The 20267-nt window shown below is 36.9% G+C and overlaps 1 protein-coding gene across 1 annotated transcript in view; it reads right to left on the bottom strand.

Annotated features, from left to right (window-relative positions):
• The window catches only part of LOC122019009 (disease resistance protein RPS2-like), a 34045-nt gene extending 16802 nt beyond the window's left edge, over nucleotides 1-17243 (bottom strand). The window contains exons 1-7 of the mRNA XM_042576521.1: nucleotides 17217-17243; nucleotides 17117-17169; nucleotides 16821-16922; nucleotides 16563-16659; nucleotides 16100-16290; nucleotides 15926-16014; nucleotides 14669-14883 (exon numbers count right to left, since the gene is read on the bottom strand). Coding sequence (XP_042432455.1) covers nucleotides 14669-14883; nucleotides 15926-16014; nucleotides 16100-16290; nucleotides 16563-16659; nucleotides 16821-16922; nucleotides 17117-17169; nucleotides 17217-17243 — 774 coding nt within the window. The remainder of the gene's footprint in view (nucleotides 1-14668; nucleotides 14884-15925; nucleotides 16015-16099; nucleotides 16291-16562; nucleotides 16660-16820; nucleotides 16923-17116; nucleotides 17170-17216) is intronic.
• Nucleotides 17244-20267: the final 3024 nt, after the last annotated feature.

Here is a 20267-nt window from a genome sequence, read left to right as displayed (position 1 = left end):
TAGAAGATGTCTTCTTTGAGCACCCCTCTAAAATTTTGTCTGGATCCGCCACTGGTGTGTTGTGAATTTTCTTAACTGCAGTGCGCGACGCGCACTGTTGATTGCTTATGACTTTTTTCAATTTACAGTTGTACATGTAATGTGTGCTGTGGATAACATAATTGTCTGTCGCAGATGACACATGCGGCATGTTTAAAAAGAGTGATTGCATTTAAATACATAATGACTGAGACATGCTTACATTTAATATGTAATCTCTTCAGAAATATACAAGGGATCCACAATGTGGCTTGAGCAGTAAGGACAACTGAAGTTATTCTTATCACATGACAGTTCAGTTAATTAAACTCCCACCTCTTTCGATTAGACTTGAAAAGAGGACTTGTGATTCGGAAGATAATTAGTGGGTGCCACATGGATAAGAAAAGATTAGTGATCTTGATAGTTTTAGCAAAGGGGAAACCGAGTCGAACCCCGATTTCTTAGCACCTCGATTTCTTGAATGCACCCTAGCTTCTTAAGCACCCTTAACTCACCCTTAATTCGTTGGCCTCCCGACTCCTTGTCATCCAATCTCCTTAGCCTCCTGACTCCTCGACATCCCGTCTACTTGACGAATCAAATTAGAATTTAGGTTTATTCCCGAAAAGGGATAATCATGACGCATATCTCAGATTAATTCAAAAAAAAAGAATAATCATCACCTAAATCTTTAATTATTTTTTAAAAAATAACTGAATAAGTCTTAGATTATTTAAAAAATTAAATAATAATAACAAAGAAATAAGAAAAGAAAGAAAAAGTCTATTATTTTCTTATAAAAAGTAATCCTTTTCGATATCTAATATACATGCACACATACATCAAATCCTATTATTATTTTTCTTCTTTATTCTCTAACTTAAGTGTTTGAGTGACTATGCCAAGAAATTCTTGGTCGTATTCTAACTTTTTTATTTTTATTTGCCTTCTTCTAAGCTAGTAGAATCATATCATTATTCTTATTATCATTTAGTGATTGATGATTAAATTGATAACGAAACCAGCTCACTGATGATTGCTCTGTTGAGGTTCATCGAGAGAATCACTTAAAAATTTCGATTTCAACGTTCTTCATGGTTCTTTTGGATTTACCGCATTTTTATTCTTGAATACCGCCATTAGGACACAGTGCGTAGTTAGGCATGCATTGACAATTGGATCCAAATCAACGATTGTCATCTTTCCACAGTGCTTTTTCTTCTCGTGCCGTGTATTGCATTTAGGTAGGACAATCTTCATTGCCATTTGCCAACCACAGAACCTAAAACTTATTGTTGGTTAGCCACTAGAAAATAGTTTGACATTTATATATTTAAAGTTTGATAATTATCAAATTATGTATTGTAATTTTGAATTTATGAGGGGATGCATTTCATTCCCAAAATTAAATACTCCAATAGTTGTTTGAACATATATCCAAGACTTTTTTAAATGGATGGACGTTAATCATGTTTAGTTAAGAGAGTGGGAGCATGAGAACTTTATAATCTCTAGAAGTTGAGTGATACAAAAAAAAGAATCCAATGTCTCCCTCATTCGATCTGTTAATTTATACGCTAATGCCAACCAATAATTCTCCCTCTTAGAACGTTTATTTGTAATCTCTATATTCATATTATTAATCAAATATCTTAATTTTTAAATATTCAAAATTTCACAATAAAATATACTATAAACTAAATATTTATAAATCTCACCCATTAAATATATACTTTCAAATATCTTAAAATTCTCACGATGAAATATTATATCTCATCTCTTTTTATTTTTATTTTTTAAAAAATAGACATCACTAGGTAAAACTTGCCTGGTGATTTCTAATATCTCCCTTTCCATCCCTTCCAATGACGGTCATCAAATAAAAAAATTGTAAAATTTAATACTATCCATTGCAAAAAAAAAAAAAAAAAAAAAAAGAGTTGATGGAATTCTATATGAACAAATATTTTTTCCAAATATTTGTGGTTCCTATGTTCACATCCTTCTTAAATATACAAAATTTCATAATAAAATATATCATAAATCAAATAGTTATGGATCTCACACATCAAATATCTCACTCCTAAATATCCTAAATTTCTCATAATGGAAATGTTCCATCTCTTCTTTTTTTTTTAATAACAAAAATCACTAGGTAAAACTTTTTGCCTAATGATTTCTAATATCCGTCACTCCACCCCTTCCAATGGAGATTTGGGGTTTGGAGATATTAGGAGAAATATTCTCTTCAAATATCTCCATTTTGGATGCAATGAGAATAAATATTTCTCCCAAATATTTGTAGTACTTATGTCCACATTATCAATCAAATATCTAACTTCTCAAATATTCAAAATTTCATAATAAAAAAATATCATAAATCAAATATTTATGGGTTTCACTCATCAAATATCTCAAATTTCTCACAATGAAATATTTTATCTCTTATTTTTTGATTTTTTATTTTTTTTGAAAAAGAAATCATCAGGCAAAACTTTTTTCCTAGTGATTTCTTATATCTCTCTCCCCACCACTTTCTCAGTCCTAAATGTCGTAAATAAAATTGTAAAATTTAACACTCCCTTGCATAAAAAGAAAGAGTTGTTAGAACTATATGAGATCAAATATTTCTCCCAAATATTTAAGATCCCCACGTCCACATTTTTCTCAATGTCTCAAATTTCACATGAAATATATTACAAGTCACATATTTATGGGTCTCATTTATCAAATATCTTACTCCTAAATATCTCAAATTTCTCACAATCTTTTTTTTTTAAAAATAGAAATAACTGAGTAAAACATTTTACTCGGTGATTTATAATATCCCTCTCTCCACCCCTTCCAATGGTGGAGATTTGGGGTTTGGGGATATTTGAAGAAATATCCCTTTTAAATATCTCTCATTTTGATTGAAATGAGAGTAAATATTTCTTCCAAATATTTGTGGTTCTCATATCCACATCATCAATCAAATATCTCACTTTTCAAATATACCACAAATCAAATATTTATGGGCCCACCCATTAAATAACGCAAATTTCTCACAATGAAATATTTTGTGCCTTCTCTTTTTTAGTTATGTATTTTTTTTAAAAAAATAGAAATCACCGAACAAAACTTTTTACCTTGTGATTTCTAATATTCATTTCTCCACCCCTTCCAATGGCAACCATCAGTCCTAAACGTCGTTGCTTGTAAATGAAGTTGTAAAATTTAATACTCTCTTACAGAAAAAGAAAGAGTTGTTGGAATTATTGAGGATCTTGAACCGACTAAAAGGGGGTTGAATAAACGATCACCCTAGACGTTCACTTTCCTACATATTTGTTAGTGTACAGCAAAAATACAAAGCTAATACGAATATGAAAACTAAAGACAAGAAAAAAAACAAGCAAACCACAATGACACGTTCGTTTACGTAGTTCGGAGATTAGGACTCCTACTCCATGGCTGCCCGTAAGGTGGACAATCTCCATCTAACGGTGGATTAATCCCTGGAACCTCTGACTAGCTCAAGCCTCCTTGTCGGTGAAGAAACCTTACCACAACTCGATCAAGACGCTTGGATAACACAGGAACTTGGAGACTCTAATTAAGCTTTAACCAAGTTTAATTTCATCACGCAAATCAACCACCCCAAGCTCTATTATATAGAGCTTGGGGAAAACCCATAGGTTGATTTTTTTCATTACCTTATTGTGGCCGAAACTTCTTCATTGGTGGAGTTCTCTTGGTGGCCGGATCAAGCAAGGAGAAGAAGGAGAGAAAGGAAGCCTAGTCTCTAGCATCCCTTGGAGCATTGGTGGTGGCCGAACCTATCCATCAAGAATGACTCTTGGTGGCCGAAACTTAGAAGGAAGAAGAAGGTGCTTGGTGGTTCTCATCTCGGAAGATCGTTGCCCACACAACGCCCGAGGTTAGAAGAGGAATACGGTAGAAGATCAAGAGGTCGTTGCATACAAAGGAAGGTATAATTAGTAATTAATTTACGCATCATACTAGGTATTTTTCTTTGTATGAATTTCAAACACAAAAGGCATTAGATCTAGTTTTTCAAATTTATTTTTCGAGTTTGTGTTTTCTTTGTTTTTCGAATTTGTGATTCGATTGTTCTTTTTGGTTAACCTAGAGTTATTTAAGGAAATTAAATATTAGTTTTCCTTAAAAGGCTTTGTCTAGGCGGTGGTGGTTACTCCCATATCCAAGAAGGCAATGTGCCTCGTCATGTAGTCCTGGAAGCCAATTTTGGAAATTAATATTTAATGGAATTAATAACATAGGAGGATTTGGATCAATAGTGTTAAGTTCCGCTTATGATCCAAATCTAAACGATTAAGAACAGATAAGTTAAATTTGGAATCAACGATGCTAAGTTCCGTCTGCGATTCCTAATTTAACTTCTAAAGAACACAATAGGTTATTTAAGGAAAGGTTCGACACTTGTACAAAAATTTTTGTACAGTGAAATCGGTATGTTTTCCTAGGACTAACCAACAATTTGTATCAGAGCTAGGGTTTGCCTCTGTGTGTTTGGTTTTCAAATAGATTATGCATATGTCATACATAATTTAGGCATGATAATAGTAGGATGTGCTAACTCTTTGGTTGCAGGCTTCAACTATTATGACATATAGATATTGTGTGTTATTGGACCCTTGGACATGTCAAGGGCATTATTTTGTGTGCATGATTGTATGTATCAAATACAACAGGAGCTGTGTTATTTTTAGAATTTTATTTTTGTTCGATTTAGAATACATGTACATTCCTTTATGGAATATATGATCGATGTATGTAAAATTCTATATTTGTCGCAGATCGTATATTTGCAAGGCATGGTGCTATCGGAGGACCAGAGGCGCAGCGGAATAAGAAGAAAGATAGATGCGACAACTCGACCCGATGACGGTGGCTAAAGATGGCAGCAGCTAGGGTTAGAGCACACGGAGGACAGTGATGAAAATGCCATAATAGTTGAAAAATTAATTTTCAAATTTATTGCTTTTATTTACTGTGTGTGTGCATGTGTTATATGCTAGCATAGGTTAAAATTCCTCATTTAAATAACTAAGTGAGAGAGGGAATAACATATGAATCCCACGATCTCCATTACTGGTTTGTAAGTGATGCAACAAGCTTGCGTGTTGGCTCTGAGTGCCTCCCTCCACAACAGATGAGTTTGTTTGCGGATCACTAGATCAAACTTCCTTAATGGATGGTTATAGGAAATTATTTAGGATGTGTATGATCTTCTCCAACTGAAGGGGCACAATTCTATTTAATGGACTTAGTATCAAAGTCATGGTATACACTTAGATGCATGTAATAGTATCCTCCACAACGGAGTCACTGCTATTACTTGTGTGACCAAAAGGAAACCAACTATTAATTTGTTATAAAACTAGGTTGACAAGATAATAAAATTAATGGATAAAATCTCCTTTTAGAATTTGTATACGTCCACAATATCATGACATACAAAATTCACGGGGATTTTGAGATGTTGGTCTTGACCAAATATTTTTGTGATTCTTAAGTTTTTCAAATGTTAGTCAATCCCCTAGTTGTTATACTATAGAAAAGACTTAGTAGTCTCAATTATAATGATTGGAAATAGGACTTGGACATTAAGATAGACTGTCTTCTTAGAACTAAGAATAATTTAGGTGTATTTTATTTATTAGTTGTAACATGTTTAGTGGAGTTATCTACCGGTACCTGGCGTGTATATACGAGAACCACTGATCATGTATACAATTTATTGTAGGGTTCCAGGAAATCCGACAACTATATGAAAAGGAAAACACCGTCTACATGGGCACTACTGCAAAAATAGCAGCTGCTATAGTGGGATATGTTTATCCTCTGATAGGAATAAAATATGGATTTTCAGAAATTATCTTTACGTACTAAGTTTAGAAATTGTTGGACCTCGTGGGTGTTTTGATGTGATCAACCAAGTTGGTTAGGTCCTGCTTTGTGTTTGATCTCTGTGTCTGAGTGTGCAGGAGCTTAGGAGCGCAGGAAGTCGAGCGGAAGACGCAGCTACGAGAAGGACGACACAGGAAGGGAACCGACGGGCTCGGTGCGTCCGAAGGACGAGAGAGCTGCGGAAGAGTACACCGGTGGGCAAGAAGAACGTGCGCGGTGTTCGAGGGACGTTAAGCCGGGGAGGAAGGCTGCTCGAGGAAGGCTGAAAATTGGGTTCGGGTGAGCCCTATTTCGATTGGTCGAATCACCCAAATTATCGGAGCATCGGAAGCCAACGCAATGGAGTTGGAAAAGAAGCACAAGCTGGAAAACCAGCTTGAAGGCGCCTTCATGAAGCATGAAGGCGCCCTCAACATGAAGGCACCTTCAAGCTTGATGAAGGCGCCTTCAACAGGTCAGATTTGACCGTTTGCGCTGCGGATAAAATTTTTATCCGCTGACCGAGCTGGAGGCGCCTTGAACCTTGTTGGAGGCGCCTTGGACCCTCGAGATAGAACTTCCAGGAGCTATATAAAGGCCCTTGGAACTAGAAAATATTCAATCAACTCAGTATTAGATTTCCTAGCAACTGTTGAGCTTTCTAAGTGTGTAAAAGGCTTCTCCGCCTTCAGAGAAGGAGTTTTTCTTACTGCGCTTTTCATCGCCTTGGATTAACAACCGTCTTGGTTGTAACCAAGTTAATTCCGGGTCTTCTCTATTTCTTTCTGCTTAATTGTTTTATTTTATTGTTGCTATTTTTGAGTTGAAAGTTTGAGGAGGGTATAATCTTTATTTGCAGGCAATTCACCCCCCTCTTGCCGGGCTCCGCTGCACCTACAGAAAGAATCTGATTTCGATTTCTAAACTATTAAAGAATAGATATTCTGTCTATTTTGATAACAAACTTGTTATCAATAAAAATAGAGAAGTTATCTGTTCTGGTACGTTGGTTGACAATTTATAATCCAATAACTCCCACGATGCAATAAATGAAAATTAATAACACATTTTCTAAATAAGAGAAAGCAACCTTCGAAAATGAACCAATCAAATTTTTGGCATCTAAGGCTAGGTTATATTAACTTGAGTAGGATTTAAAGGATAATAACCAATAAACTCTTGGGTTCATTGGTAGTGGAAATCTTTTCCAACCTGCGAGTCTTACTTGGAAGGAAAAATAACCAAGAAGATTTTAAAGTCTAAGGGGTATGGAGCCAAAGATATGTTGGAATTGGTTCATTCTGATTTGTGTAGACCTTTGACTATCCAGGTAAGAGGTTGTTTTGAATATTTCGTCTCTTTTATAGACGACTATTCGAGATAAGGATACATTTACTTAATGCGCCACAAGTCTAAGTGTTTTGATTAGTTCAAAGAGTACTAGGCTGATGTGGAGTAACGTCAAAGTAAAAGTATCAAGACACTACGGTGAAATCGTAGTAACGAGTACCTCTTAGGAGAGTTTAGGAGTCACTTATCAGAAGACGAGATTTAATCCCAACTAACTGCACCTGGTACACCCCAACAGAATGGTGTAGTAGAAAGAAGGTGTTGGTTAGTCCTAGGAAAACGTACCGATTCCATTGTACAAAAATTTTTGTACAAGTGTCAAACCTTTCCTTAAATAACCTATTGTGTTCTTTAGAAGTTAAATTAGGAATCGCAGACGGAACTTAACATCATTAATTTCAAATTTAACTTATCTGTTCTTAATGGTTTAGATTTGAATCGCAAGTGAAACTTAACACTATTGATTCAAATTTACCTATGTTATTAATTCCATTAAATATTAATTTCCAAAATTGACTTCCAGGACTGTATGGCGAGGCACATGACCTTCTTGGATATGGGAGCAACCACCACCGCCTAGACAAAGACTTTTAAGGAAAGCTAATATTTAATTTCCTTAAATAACTCTAGGTTAACCAAAAAGAACAATCGAATCACAAATTCAAAAAAGAAGAAAACACAAACTCGAAAAATAAATTCGATAAACTAGATCTAATTGCCTCTTGTATTTAGAATTCTTACAAAGAAAATAACTAGTATGATGTGGAAGAAAGCGACTAGTTATACCTTCTCCTTATAAGCTAATGACCTCAAGATCTTCTGCCGTATTCCTCGCCTCGCCTTGGACGTCGTGTGGGCGACGATCCTCCAAGATGAACACCACCTAAAAGCTTCTTCCTCTTTTTCTAAAATCCGACCACCACCACCACCAAGGAGAAGAGAGCAAAAGGGAAAGAGAAGGGAGAGGGAGGGCCGGCCACTTGAGGTTCTCCAAGCAAGAGAATAAGAATTGTTGTCTCATGAGGCCTCCTCACCTATTCTTTTATATTACTTGCCCAAGGCAAATAAGGAAAAAATTTTAACAAAAAATAAAATCATCCTCTAGTTTTTCCTTTTTCCTTTTTATTTTTTTTTCTTTCCTCTTGATTGAATCAATCACCGACATTAATTTTGTGATGATTTTTTATTTTAATTATGGCCGACCCCTTGCTTGGGCACCAAGCAAGGTGGTCGGCTACCTCATCAAGAGAAAAAAGGAAAAATAAATTTTTAATAAAATTTTATAAGCCATTATAAAATTTTACAAGCTCTCTCCTAATTTCCTAAAGTGGGAGTTAAAAAAGGAAAGTTTCTAAAAATTAAAACCATGTTTTAAAATTTAAAACTTCTCTTATAAAATTTTCTTTTTTATCACGATGATAGAAAATTTAAATTTTAAAACTTCTCTTCCTTTTTTTCACAACCATAAAGATGGTTAAAAAAGGAAAGTTTTAAAACTTTTAAATTCTCTCTTAAAACATGTGACCTAATTCAAATAAGGAAATTTTTTAAATTTAAAATCACTTTTTTAAAACTTGTAGTTTTCTTCAAAGAGAAGATTTTTAAAAATTCAAAACACCCCTCCTATTTGAATTAATCTTGGCCTGCCTCTACATGCTTGGTCACCAAGCAATATGGCCGACCCCTATAAAAGAGGATGTGGCCAGCCCTTGCTTGGTCACCAAACATTGGGCCGACCCCCTTCTTGGATACTAAGATGGGTCTTTTTTTGGATGGACTTGAGGCTTTAATGAGGCTACGACAGGGACCCAGAAGAGAAATTGGTTTTGGCCTTCCGATGAGCTTGAGTATCTCGTGTTTGCCCCGAACACACAACTCAAGTTCATCGATAATAACTCATTCCACTAGAGAGTTATTATCGCACTACTGCACCAATCCCAAATTACATTATGGGCTCCTTCTTATCATGAGTGTGCTAGTCTCCCTGTGTTTAAGATAACAAATGTCCACTAATTAAGTAAGTTACTGACAACTCACTTAATTAATATCTAGCTCTAAGAGTAGTACCACTCAACTTCATTGTCATGTCGGATTAAGTCCACCTGCAGGGTTTAACATGACAATCCTTGTGAGCTCCTTTTGGGGACATTTTCAACCTAGATAATTAGGACACAGATTCCTTCTATAATCAACAAAACATACTATAAATAATATCATTTCTCAACTTATCGGGCATATTGATTTATCGAGCTAAACCTCACCATTTGATAAGTCAAAGAAATAAATATTAAATATATGTGCTTGTTATTATATTAAGATTAAGAGCACACACTTCCATAATAACTAAGGTTTAGTTCTTTTATTAAGTCAGTAAAAAAAGAACTTACCTAAATGGTCCTACTCAATACACTTAGAGTGTACTAGTGTAATTTATTAATTAAGATAAACTAATACTTAATTATACTACGACTATTCCGATGGTTTGTTCCTTTCCATCTTAGTCGTGAGCAACTGTTTATAATTTATAAAGAACCATCAACATGATCTTCTGTGTGTGACACCACACACCATGTTGTCTACTATATAAATTAATTGAACAATTACATTTAACAAATAAATGTAGATATTGACCAATGTAATTCTTTTATTTCAAAAATAAATGTTTACAAAAGCTAGGCTTTTAGTATACATTCCAACAGAAGGTATAAGGCTCTTATGGAATAATTAGATCGAAGATGAGTTATTCAGAAAATTACCAAAATCGTTTTAAGGATATATACTGGAAACGGAAGTGAACGTAGTACCTTCTAAGTCAGAACTTTCTACTCCCATAGAATTACAGAATGGGCGTAAGCCTAGTCTGAAGCATATTCGAATTTGGGTGGTCTAGCATGTGAGAGACACTGATAAGTTGGACATGAGTTTACTTGTTTGTGAGTTATCCTAGAAAAATGAAAAGAGATTTATAGTCATTAAAATCGGAAGGTCACTGATGGCACCAATGCCCGATTTTAGAAAAGGACTATACTATGAACCACAAGCCCATGAGTAAAAATTGTTCTTAAAGAAATTAAAGGACACGTCTAACCTAGTACCAACTGTATAAGATGAAATATTACAAGAAACTACAACACGTATCACAAATGTTACACAATTGCAGAAAGTACCTCGTCGTAGTGGGAGGGTTGTTAGGCAACCTGAAAGATTCATGTTTTGGGAGAGTCTTTGGACTCGATCCCTGGTGGACATAAACTTGATCTCCGGACATATGACGAAGTACTCCAAGATAAAGATGCAACATCTTTGCAAAGAATACAGAATTAGAATATATGTATTCTAATAGAGTCTGGGAGCTTATAAAATCACCAAATGGTGTAAAAGCCATTGGGTGAAAATAAGTCTACAATAGGAAAAGAGGGATAGACAAGAAGGTAGAAACTTTCAAAGCAAGGCTTGTTGAAAAAGGAAACTTTTTTTCCGGTAGTCATGCTTAAGTCTATCCGGATTCTTTTATCTATGAGATTTAGCAAGTGGATGTCAAGACAACTTTCCTTAATGGAAGTCTTAGAGAAAACATCCATATAAAGCAACCAGAAGGGTTCATTGCAAAGAGCAAAGAGCATCTTGTGTGTAAGCTCAATCAGTCTATGGACTGAAGTAAAGCTTCAAGGTCTTGGTACATCCAGTTTAATAAAGTAATCCAGACCTATGGATTTATTTTATAACCGAATGAGTTTTGTGTATACAAGAAGTGTGATGGAAACGTGGTGGTATTTCTTATACTATACGTAGATAACATTTTTGGTAGTTGGAAACAATATCAAAGTGTTGTCAGAAGTAAGGGTATGGTTGTCCAAACAATTCGATATGAAGGACTTGGGAGAATGCATATATTCTTGGGATCAAAGAGATCGTAAGAAAAAAATATATTTTACTTATCCCAAGCTTCATATATTGAAATAATCCTTGCTCGTTTTAAGCATGTAAAACTCCAAGAAAGGTTTCTTACCTTTTCAGCATGGAGTAGCTTTATCTAAAGAGATGTCTCCGAAGACATCAAAGGAGATAGAGGAAATGAAGGCAGTTCCTTATGCTTCGGCTGTCGGAAGCCTAATGTATGCTATGCACGAGATCTAAATTTGTTTTGCCGAGGGCATAGTTAGCAGATATCTAAGTAACCCTGGACAAGGACATTGGACTACTGTGAAGCATATATTAAAGTACCTGAGAAGGACTAGAGATTATATGCTAGTCTACCAAGCAGACGATTTGCTCCCTGTGAGTTGCACGGATTTTGACTTTCAATCAGATAGGGACAATAGTAAGTCGACCTCGGGGTTTTTGTGTTTACTTTAGGAAGTGAAGTTATAACTATGGAAGAGTGATAAGCAAATGTGCTTTTTCGGACTCCACCATAAGAAGCTGAGTAAGTGCCAGCCTCTGAGGCAGTCATAGAAGTTGTATGGCTCAGATACTTCATGATGGACTTAGACATATTTTCTGGGTTGCCCAAAAATTATTACAATTTATTGTAATAATAGTGGTGCATTAGCAAACTCGAAGAAACCATAAGTTCATAAGGTAAGTAAACACAATAGAGCGCAAGTACCACCCAATACGAGAAATCGTATAAACGAAGAGAAGTTGTTGCCGCCTAGATTACATCAGGTGATGACCTATAGATCCTTTCACTAAGGTCCTTAAGGCAAGAGCTTTTGATGGGCATGTTGAAGGGTTGGGAATCAAATGTATGGCAACATAGTCTTTTAGTATAAGTGGGAGATTGTTAGAGTGTATACTAAAAGCCTAGCTTTTGTATAAACATTTATTTAGAAATAAAGAATCACAATGGTCAAATATCTACATTTATTTGTTAAGTGTAATTTTTCAATTAATTTATATTGTAGATAACATGGTGTGTGGTGTCACACACAGAAGATCATGTTATCAGTTCTTTATAAATTATAAACAGTTGCTCATGACTATAATGGAAAGGAACAAACCATTGGAATAGTCGTAGTGTAATTAGGTATTAGTTTATCTTGACTAATAAATTATACTAGTACACTGTAAGTATATTGAGTAGGACCATTTTAGGTAAATCTTTTTATACTGACTTGATAAAAGAACTAGACCTTAGTTATTATGGAAGTGTGTGCTCTTAATCCTAATATAATAACAAACACATATATTTAGTATTTATTTCTTTGACTTATCAATGGGTGAGATTTAGCTCGATAAATCAATAACCCCGATAAGTTAGGAAATGATATTACTTATAGTGTGTGTTGTTGATTATAGAAGAAAACTGTGTCCTAGTAATCTAGGTTGAGAATGACCCTAAGAGGAGCTCATAAGGATTGTCATGTTAAACCCTGCAGGTGGACTTAGTCCGACATGACGATAAAGTTGAGTGATACTACTCTTGGAACTAGATATTAATTAAGTGAGTTGTCAGTAACTCATTTGAATTAATGGACATTCGATATCTTAAACACAGGGAGACTAACACACTCATAATAAGGAACCCAAAATGTAATTTGGGATTGGTGCGGTAGTTCAATAATAGTTCTTTAGTGGAATTAATTATTATTGATGAAATTAAGTTATGTGTTCGGGGCGAACACGGGATGCTTAATTTCATCGGGAGACCAAAACCAATTCCTCCTCTTGGTCCCTATCGTAGCCTCTTAATTATAGAGTACTATACCCACCTATACCCACCTTCTTACCCATCCTATAGGGGCCAGCCAAGCTAGCTTGGAGGCCAAGCTAGCTTGGAGTCCAAGCTAGGGCCGGCCAAAGGCATAGTTCATGGGTTCATGAGGTGGCCAGCCCTAGCTTGAACCCAACCTTAGGTGGCCGGCCCTATTAAAATAAAAGGTAATTTTATTTTTTAAAATTTTTCTTATGTGGATTCCATGGTTTTAAAAGAGAGTTAAAAATTTAAATCTTTCCTTTTATAGCTTTCTACAAAATATTAAGAAAAGATTTCACTTATTTGTAGATTGAAAGGTAGATTTTAATTTTGAGAAAACTTTCCTTTTTTAACCATGTTCATGATTTAAAAGAGAGTTTAAAAATTAAATATTCTCTTTTATTAGTTTCTACAAAAGATTAAGAAAAGATTTGATATCTTTCCTTATTTGTAGATTGAAAGGAGATTTTAATTTTTAGAGATAACTTTCCTTTTTGGAAATCATCCACATGTTTAAAAGAAAGATTTTAATTTATAAAATTTCCTTTTTACAAACCACCATGAAGGAAAAAATTATTAGAGAAATTTTTTATAAATTTCTGGAAGCAAATTAGGAAGTTTTAATTCTTGTGTGAATTAAACTTTCCTTGATTGGGGATTAAAAGTGCCCGACCATTATAATTAAGAAAAGAAAATTATTTTTAATTAAATAAATTTTCATTTTCATGGCAAAGGAATTAAGGAAGTTTTTATTAAAATTTCCTTATTTGCCAAGACCAAAGAATATAAAAGAGGGGGTAGAGGTTCCTTCATGGTGAATAACTTTATTCTTTTTCTTCCTCCCTCTCTTCCTTGGTGGTGTGGTCGGCCCCTCTTTTTCTCTCCTCTCCTTATTGTGGCCGAAACTTCTTCATTGGTGGAGTTCTCTTGGTGGCCGGATCAAGCAAGGAGAAGAAGAAGAGAAAGGAAGCCTAGTCTCTAGCATCCCTTGGAGCATTGGTGGTGGCCGAACCTATCCATCAAGAAGGACTCTTGGTGGCCGAAACCTAGAAGGAAGAAGAAGATGCTTGGTGGTTCTCATCTCGGAAGATCGTTGCCCACACAACGTCCGAGGTTAGAAGAGGAATACGATAGAAGATCAAGAGGTCGTTGCATACAAAGGAAGGTATAATTAGTAATTAATTTCCGCATCATACTAGTTATTTTTTTGTATGAATTTCAAATACAAGAGGCATTAGATCTAGTTTTTCGAATTTATTTTTCGAGTTTGTGTTTTCTTTGTTTTTCGAATTTGTGATTCGATTGTTCTTTTTGGTTAACCTAGAGTTATTTAAGGAAATTAAATATTAGCTTTCCTTAAAAGGCTTTATCTAGGCGGTGGTGGTTGCTCCCATATCCAAGAAGGCCATGTGCCTCGCCATGTAGTCCTGGAAGCCAATTTTGGAAATTAATATTTAATGGAATTAATAACATAGGAGGATTTGGATCAATAGTGTTAAGTTCCGCTTGCGATTCAAATCTAAATAATTAAGAATAGATAAGTTAAATTTGGAATCAATGATGTTAAGTTCCGTCTGTGATTCCTAATTTAACTTCTAAAGAACACAATAGGTTATTTAAGGAAATGTTCGACACTTGTACAAAAATTTTTGTACAGTGGAACCGGTACATTTTCCTAGGACTAACCAACAGGTTGTTCGATGGTCGCCTCTCGAGCGTCGACGCAGGCTCGGCCGACGTTTCCTTCTTCCTCGCTGTCTGGGCTTCTTCCATGTTTATGTATTCATTGGCCTTCCTGAGTAGGTGGTCGAAGTCCCTGGGCAGCTTCCTGATGAGTAACCGGAAGAACTCTCCTTCAATCAACTCCTGCGTGAAGGTGTTCATCATCGTCTCAGATGAGACTGAGGGTATATCTATGGCCACATGATTGAAATGCCTGATAGAGGTTCGGAGCACTTCTTTTGATCCTTGCTTCAGGGCAAAGAGGCTGAGGCTCGTCTTCTAATAACGTCGGCTGCTGGCAAATGGTGCTGAAATGCAGCTTGAAAGTCCTTAAAGATATGTATGGATCCGTCCGGTAATCTTCGGAACCAGTGCTGCGCCGAGCCAGAGAGGGTAGTGAGAAAGACTTGGCACTTCACCCCATTTGTGTACTGGTGCAGCGTGGTCGCGTTATCAAACTTATCTAAATGATCATTTGGACCGGTCGTTCTATTGTATTCCCCGATCGCCATTGGGGTATAGTGCCTGGGTAGAGGGAGATCGCCCGAGAGAACTGTAGATTGATCCGCTCGGGCGAAGCGTAACTTCTAGGTGCCTTTCCTTTTCGCATATCCCGAATGGGAGCATCGTCCAAAGATAAACCCTTTTCTGGTTCGCCTGAGCTATTTCTGAGGGGGTTTGGTACAAGGCGTGATGAAATGGGATGGGCGCAAGTGGCGCTTCCTGCGTGCCGGTCGGACCTCTATTATTCTCCCATATGAAACTGGTTCCGGTTGGTCTCCTAATCCCGCTTGCCCTCCTGCTGTCGATGTCGTCGGCTGTTGTACTAGCCGATCGGCTAGTGCCTGCTGTTGCTGCTGCTCGAACATCTTCGCCGCCCGGGTTTGCACGAGCATGTCGAGCTCCTCTTTGGTGAGCGTCACGATGGTGAGTCATCCAACATCCTCCATCTTCTCAACTCAGATGCAGGTTAAGTTTCCATAGACGGCGCCAAATATGATCCTGTCTGAAAGTCAATGAGATGGAAAGATGGGGATGTCGCGCTCCCGTTGACCGCCTGTAGACTCCGCTCCGACTTGAAACACAAATTACGTCAGTGCCGAGTCAGGAAAGGGGTCCCCGACATTGGCCCTCCGACGCTCAACTCAGTCACCGGTGATGAAGTAGAATGCGGAGCAACAACAAAAATAAACAGTAGCACGAATAGTGTCTATTGTGTACCTCCGCCGATGCTTGGATCCCCCTTTATATAGAGTTCCTGTAGAGCACGTGCATGCTCCCCAAGGTCAGCATGCTTCCCAAAGTTTTCCCTGAAAAGACTTATCAGTAAAGTGTCCCTGACACAGTACCCTAATAGGCCGAGCATATCTCTGAAGTGATAGTGGAAGCTTTCACCGTATGATCTTCTGGTTGTCCATGCCTGGTGTCAGCGGCACTAACTCCCAAAATGATGTTGATGGATAATAGAGGGAGTATGTTGCTGCCTGAGCGGGTTGGCTACTTGGCCCAAACTTCGCTTCTCCTGTGTCCCGCCCGTTCAGCTGGAACTTCGCTACTCCTGTCTCGTCCGATCGGCCGAAGCTCCACTGTGCCAATACCAAGTCCTATCGTAAGGCCGAGTGGGGTAGTTGCTCGGCCCAGCTTCTGCACATCATCTCCTCTTCTGTCCGGCGTCCACTACTCCCTTGAGTGTCGGTCATTTGACACATCCCTGTGTCAAAGGTGGGATTAGATCGGAACCTTCTCCCCTCGGGATCAGACAGGAGATCGGAACCTTCTCCCTCGGGATCGGACTAGAATCTTCTCCCCCCGATCAGGACATGATCGCCCGACCGGTAGATGATATATGAGCATTGACCTTATCGCCCAACTGATCGATGATATCTGAACGTTGACCACCTTGACTTTTACTTCCACCGTGGCAGCTATCCTCCACGGGGTGGGCCCCCTCATCACTACATCAATACCATTTCAAGTCAATATAACACCGATGCAATATAAAATCGACTAGATACAAATGACAATGCGTGTATGTATGTATGAACAAATGATTATACTAACTAACAAGCTAAGAACAACACTCGAGCATTTAATACAGAAAGAAAATTGTAAATACAGGCATCGAAAAATAACCCAAATAACTCGAACAAAAATCTGAACTCGAGTGGGATTGACAGCCAAGACCTCTGAGCGACACAACACCTTCTCTATCTGTAACCTGAAAGTTAAAGGAAAAGCATTGAGTAGTGAGTACAACCACTCAGTGGGTAGAAGAAGATAGTGCATGAATAATATACTAACAGAAGATCAAAGAATGTAGTCTTAGATAAAATACTTACTAATCGACGTAGGTGTCCCAATAAAATCACCAACTAACTAAAAGTATAATCAATAATATATCACTTCACTAACCTGCTCAACCGAGAATAACCAACAAATCGGGAGTACCTATAGTGCATCCAAACCTACACGAACAAATACATGATCAACATATAGCAAATATATAACAAACACTGACTGCTGGAGAACACTTTACCATAGATAGTCCCGTGGATAGTCAGGATAAATGACTAGTCATTGTCTGCGAGAGAACACTCTACCATGGATGGTCCTTGTTGGTTGCTACTCGGAAAACCTAGAGGTTCCACTGTACAAAAATTTTGTACAAAGGACTGAACCTTTTCCTAGCTACCATGTGTTCTTTTAAATTAAATTTTGGATCGCCTGCGGAACTTAACACGTTTGATCCAAAACTTAATCTATTTGTTCTTTTAGGTTTTGACTTGGGTCTCCTGCGGAACTTAACACGTTTGACCCAAATCACCTTAAGTTATTAATTTCATTAAATATTAATTTCCATAATTGGTTCCCAGTACTGACGTGGCGAGGCACACGACCTTCTTGGATATGGGAGCAACCACCACCGACTAGACAAAACCTTTTATGGAAATCTAATATTTAATTTCCTAAAATAACTTTAGGTTAACCGAAAAGAACAATCAAATCACAAGGGGAAAAAAAAATAAAAGAACACAACTTCGAAAAACATATTCGAAATACTAGAACGTAAGCCTCTTGTATTTGGTATTATTTCCATAAATAACTAGTATGATGCGGAAAAGGAAAAACTACTAGTTATACCTTCTAGAAAGACCTCTTGATCTTCTATCGTATTCCTCTTCTAACCTCGGACGTTGTGTGGGCAACGATCTTCCAAGATGAGAAACCACCAACCACCTTCTTCTCCTCCTAGCTAGGTTCGGCCACAAAGAAGCTTTACCAAGGATGAAGAACGAAACACCAACCAAGCTCCAAGAGATGCAAGCTTTCTCTCATTCTTCTTCTTCTTCTTCTCCAAGTAGTATCCGGCCGCCACAAGAGCTCCAAGCCTTTGAGAGTTTCGGCCACCACAAAGAGGGAGAGAGGAAGAGGATGGCCGGCCACTCCAAGGAATAAAAGAGGGAGAGAAATAATAGAGGTTGTCTCTCATGAAGGCACCCTCACCCATTCTTTTATATTCCTTGGCCTAGGAAAATTAGGAAATTTAATTACAATAAAATTTCCTTAATTTCCTTGACATGATTTAATTGAGAAAAATAAAATAAAATTTCCCCAATTAATCTCTAATGGCCGGCCACATCAAAAGAGATAAATTAGACAAGTTTTAATCAATAATTAAAACTTCCTAATTTGTTTCCGGAAATTTTTAAAATTAAAATTTCTCTTTAAAAATCTCTTCATGGTTGATAAAAAGAAATTTCTATAATTTTAATTTTATCAACATGTGGATAATTTTAAAGAGAAAATAAAATATCTCACAAATTTACAAATAAGGAAAGAGATCTAATCTCTTTCTTTAATCTTTTGTAAATCTTTTACAAGAGAGATATTTTAATTTTAATTCTCTTTAATAAATTATTTCTTCCACATAATAAAAATTAAAATTAAAATTAAAATTCTTTTTTAATTTAATTTGGCCGGCCCCCACTAGCTTGGGTTCAAGCTAGGGCCGGCCACCCTAATATATACCTAGGCCGGCCCTAGCTTGATTCCAAGCTAGCTTGGCCGGCCCCCTTTAGGTGGGTATAGAAGGTGGGTATAGGTGGGTATAGTACTCTATAAATAAGATGCTACGATAGGGACCGAGAGGAGGAATTGGTTTTGGTCTCTCGATAAAATTAAGTATCCCGTGTTCACCCCGAACACACAACTTAATTTTATCAATAATAATTCATTCCACTAGAGAACTATTATTGAACTACCGCACCAATCCCAAATTACATTTTGGGCTCCTTCTTATTATGAGTGTGTTAGTCTCCCTGTGTTTAAGATATCGAATGTCCACTAATTAAGTGAGTTACTGACAACTCATTTAATTAATATCTTAGTCTAAGAGTAGTACCACTCAACCTTATCGTCATGTCGGACTAAATCCACCTGCAGGGTTTAACATGACAATCCTTATGAGCTCCTCTTGGGGACATTATCAACCTAGTATCTCTAGGACACAGTTTCCTTTTATAATCAACAACACACACTATAAGTGATATCATTTCCCAACTTATCGGGTTTATTGATTCATCGAACTAAATCTCACCCATTGATAAATTAAAGAAATAAATATCAAATATATGTGCTTGTTATTATATTAGGATTAAGAGCACACACTTCCATAATAACTGAGGTCTTTGTTCCTTTATAAAGTCAGTATAAAAGAAACGACCTCAAATGGTCCTACTCAATACACTCTAAGTGTACTAGTGTAATTATACAGTCAAGATAAACTGATACCTAATTACACTACGACCTTCTAATGGTTTGTTCCTTTCCATTTTGGTCGTGAGCTACTGTTTATAATTTATAAGGTACTGATAACATCATCTTCTGCATGTGACACCACATACTATGTTATCTACAATATAAATTAAATGAACAACTATAAACAAATGTAGACAATTTGACCAAATGTGATTCTTTTATTCATAATGAATGTTTACAAAGCTTAGGCTTTCAGTATACACTCCAACAATCTCCCACTTATACTAATGACTAAGCTGCCATATCTTCTACCATACATCTGATTCCCATTCCCTCCACATGCCGATCGAAAGCTTTCGCCGGAAGGGCCTTAGTGAAAGGATCTGCCAGGTTATCCGCTGATGCAATCTTGGCGATGACAACTTCTCCTCGCTTCACGATATCTCGTATCAGGTGGTACTTGCGCTCTATATGTTTACTTGCCTTATGAGCTCGTGGTTCCTTCGAGTTTGCAACTGCACCACTATTATCACAATAAATTGTGATGATTTTGGGCAAATCAGGAATCACATCTAAGTCCATTAGAAAGTTCCTGAGCCATACTGCTTCTTTAGCTGCCTCAGAGGCTGCTACATACTCAGCTTCCATGGTTGAGTCCGATACGCATTTCTGCTTAACACTCCTCCATGAAATGACTCCACCTCCTAAGGTAAACACATAGCCTGATGTAGACTTATTATTGTCCCTATCTGATTGGAAATCTGAATCCGTGTAACCCACAGGGAGCAAATCGTCTGCTTGGCAA

Source organism: Zingiber officinale, chromosome 9A (genome assembly GCF_018446385.1).
Source record: "Zingiber officinale cultivar Zhangliang chromosome 9A, Zo_v1.1, whole genome shotgun sequence".
In the NCBI taxonomy this organism is placed as follows: Eukaryota; Viridiplantae; Streptophyta; class Magnoliopsida; order Zingiberales; family Zingiberaceae; genus Zingiber; species Zingiber officinale.
This window is presented reverse-complemented; position numbering and strand designations above follow the sequence as displayed.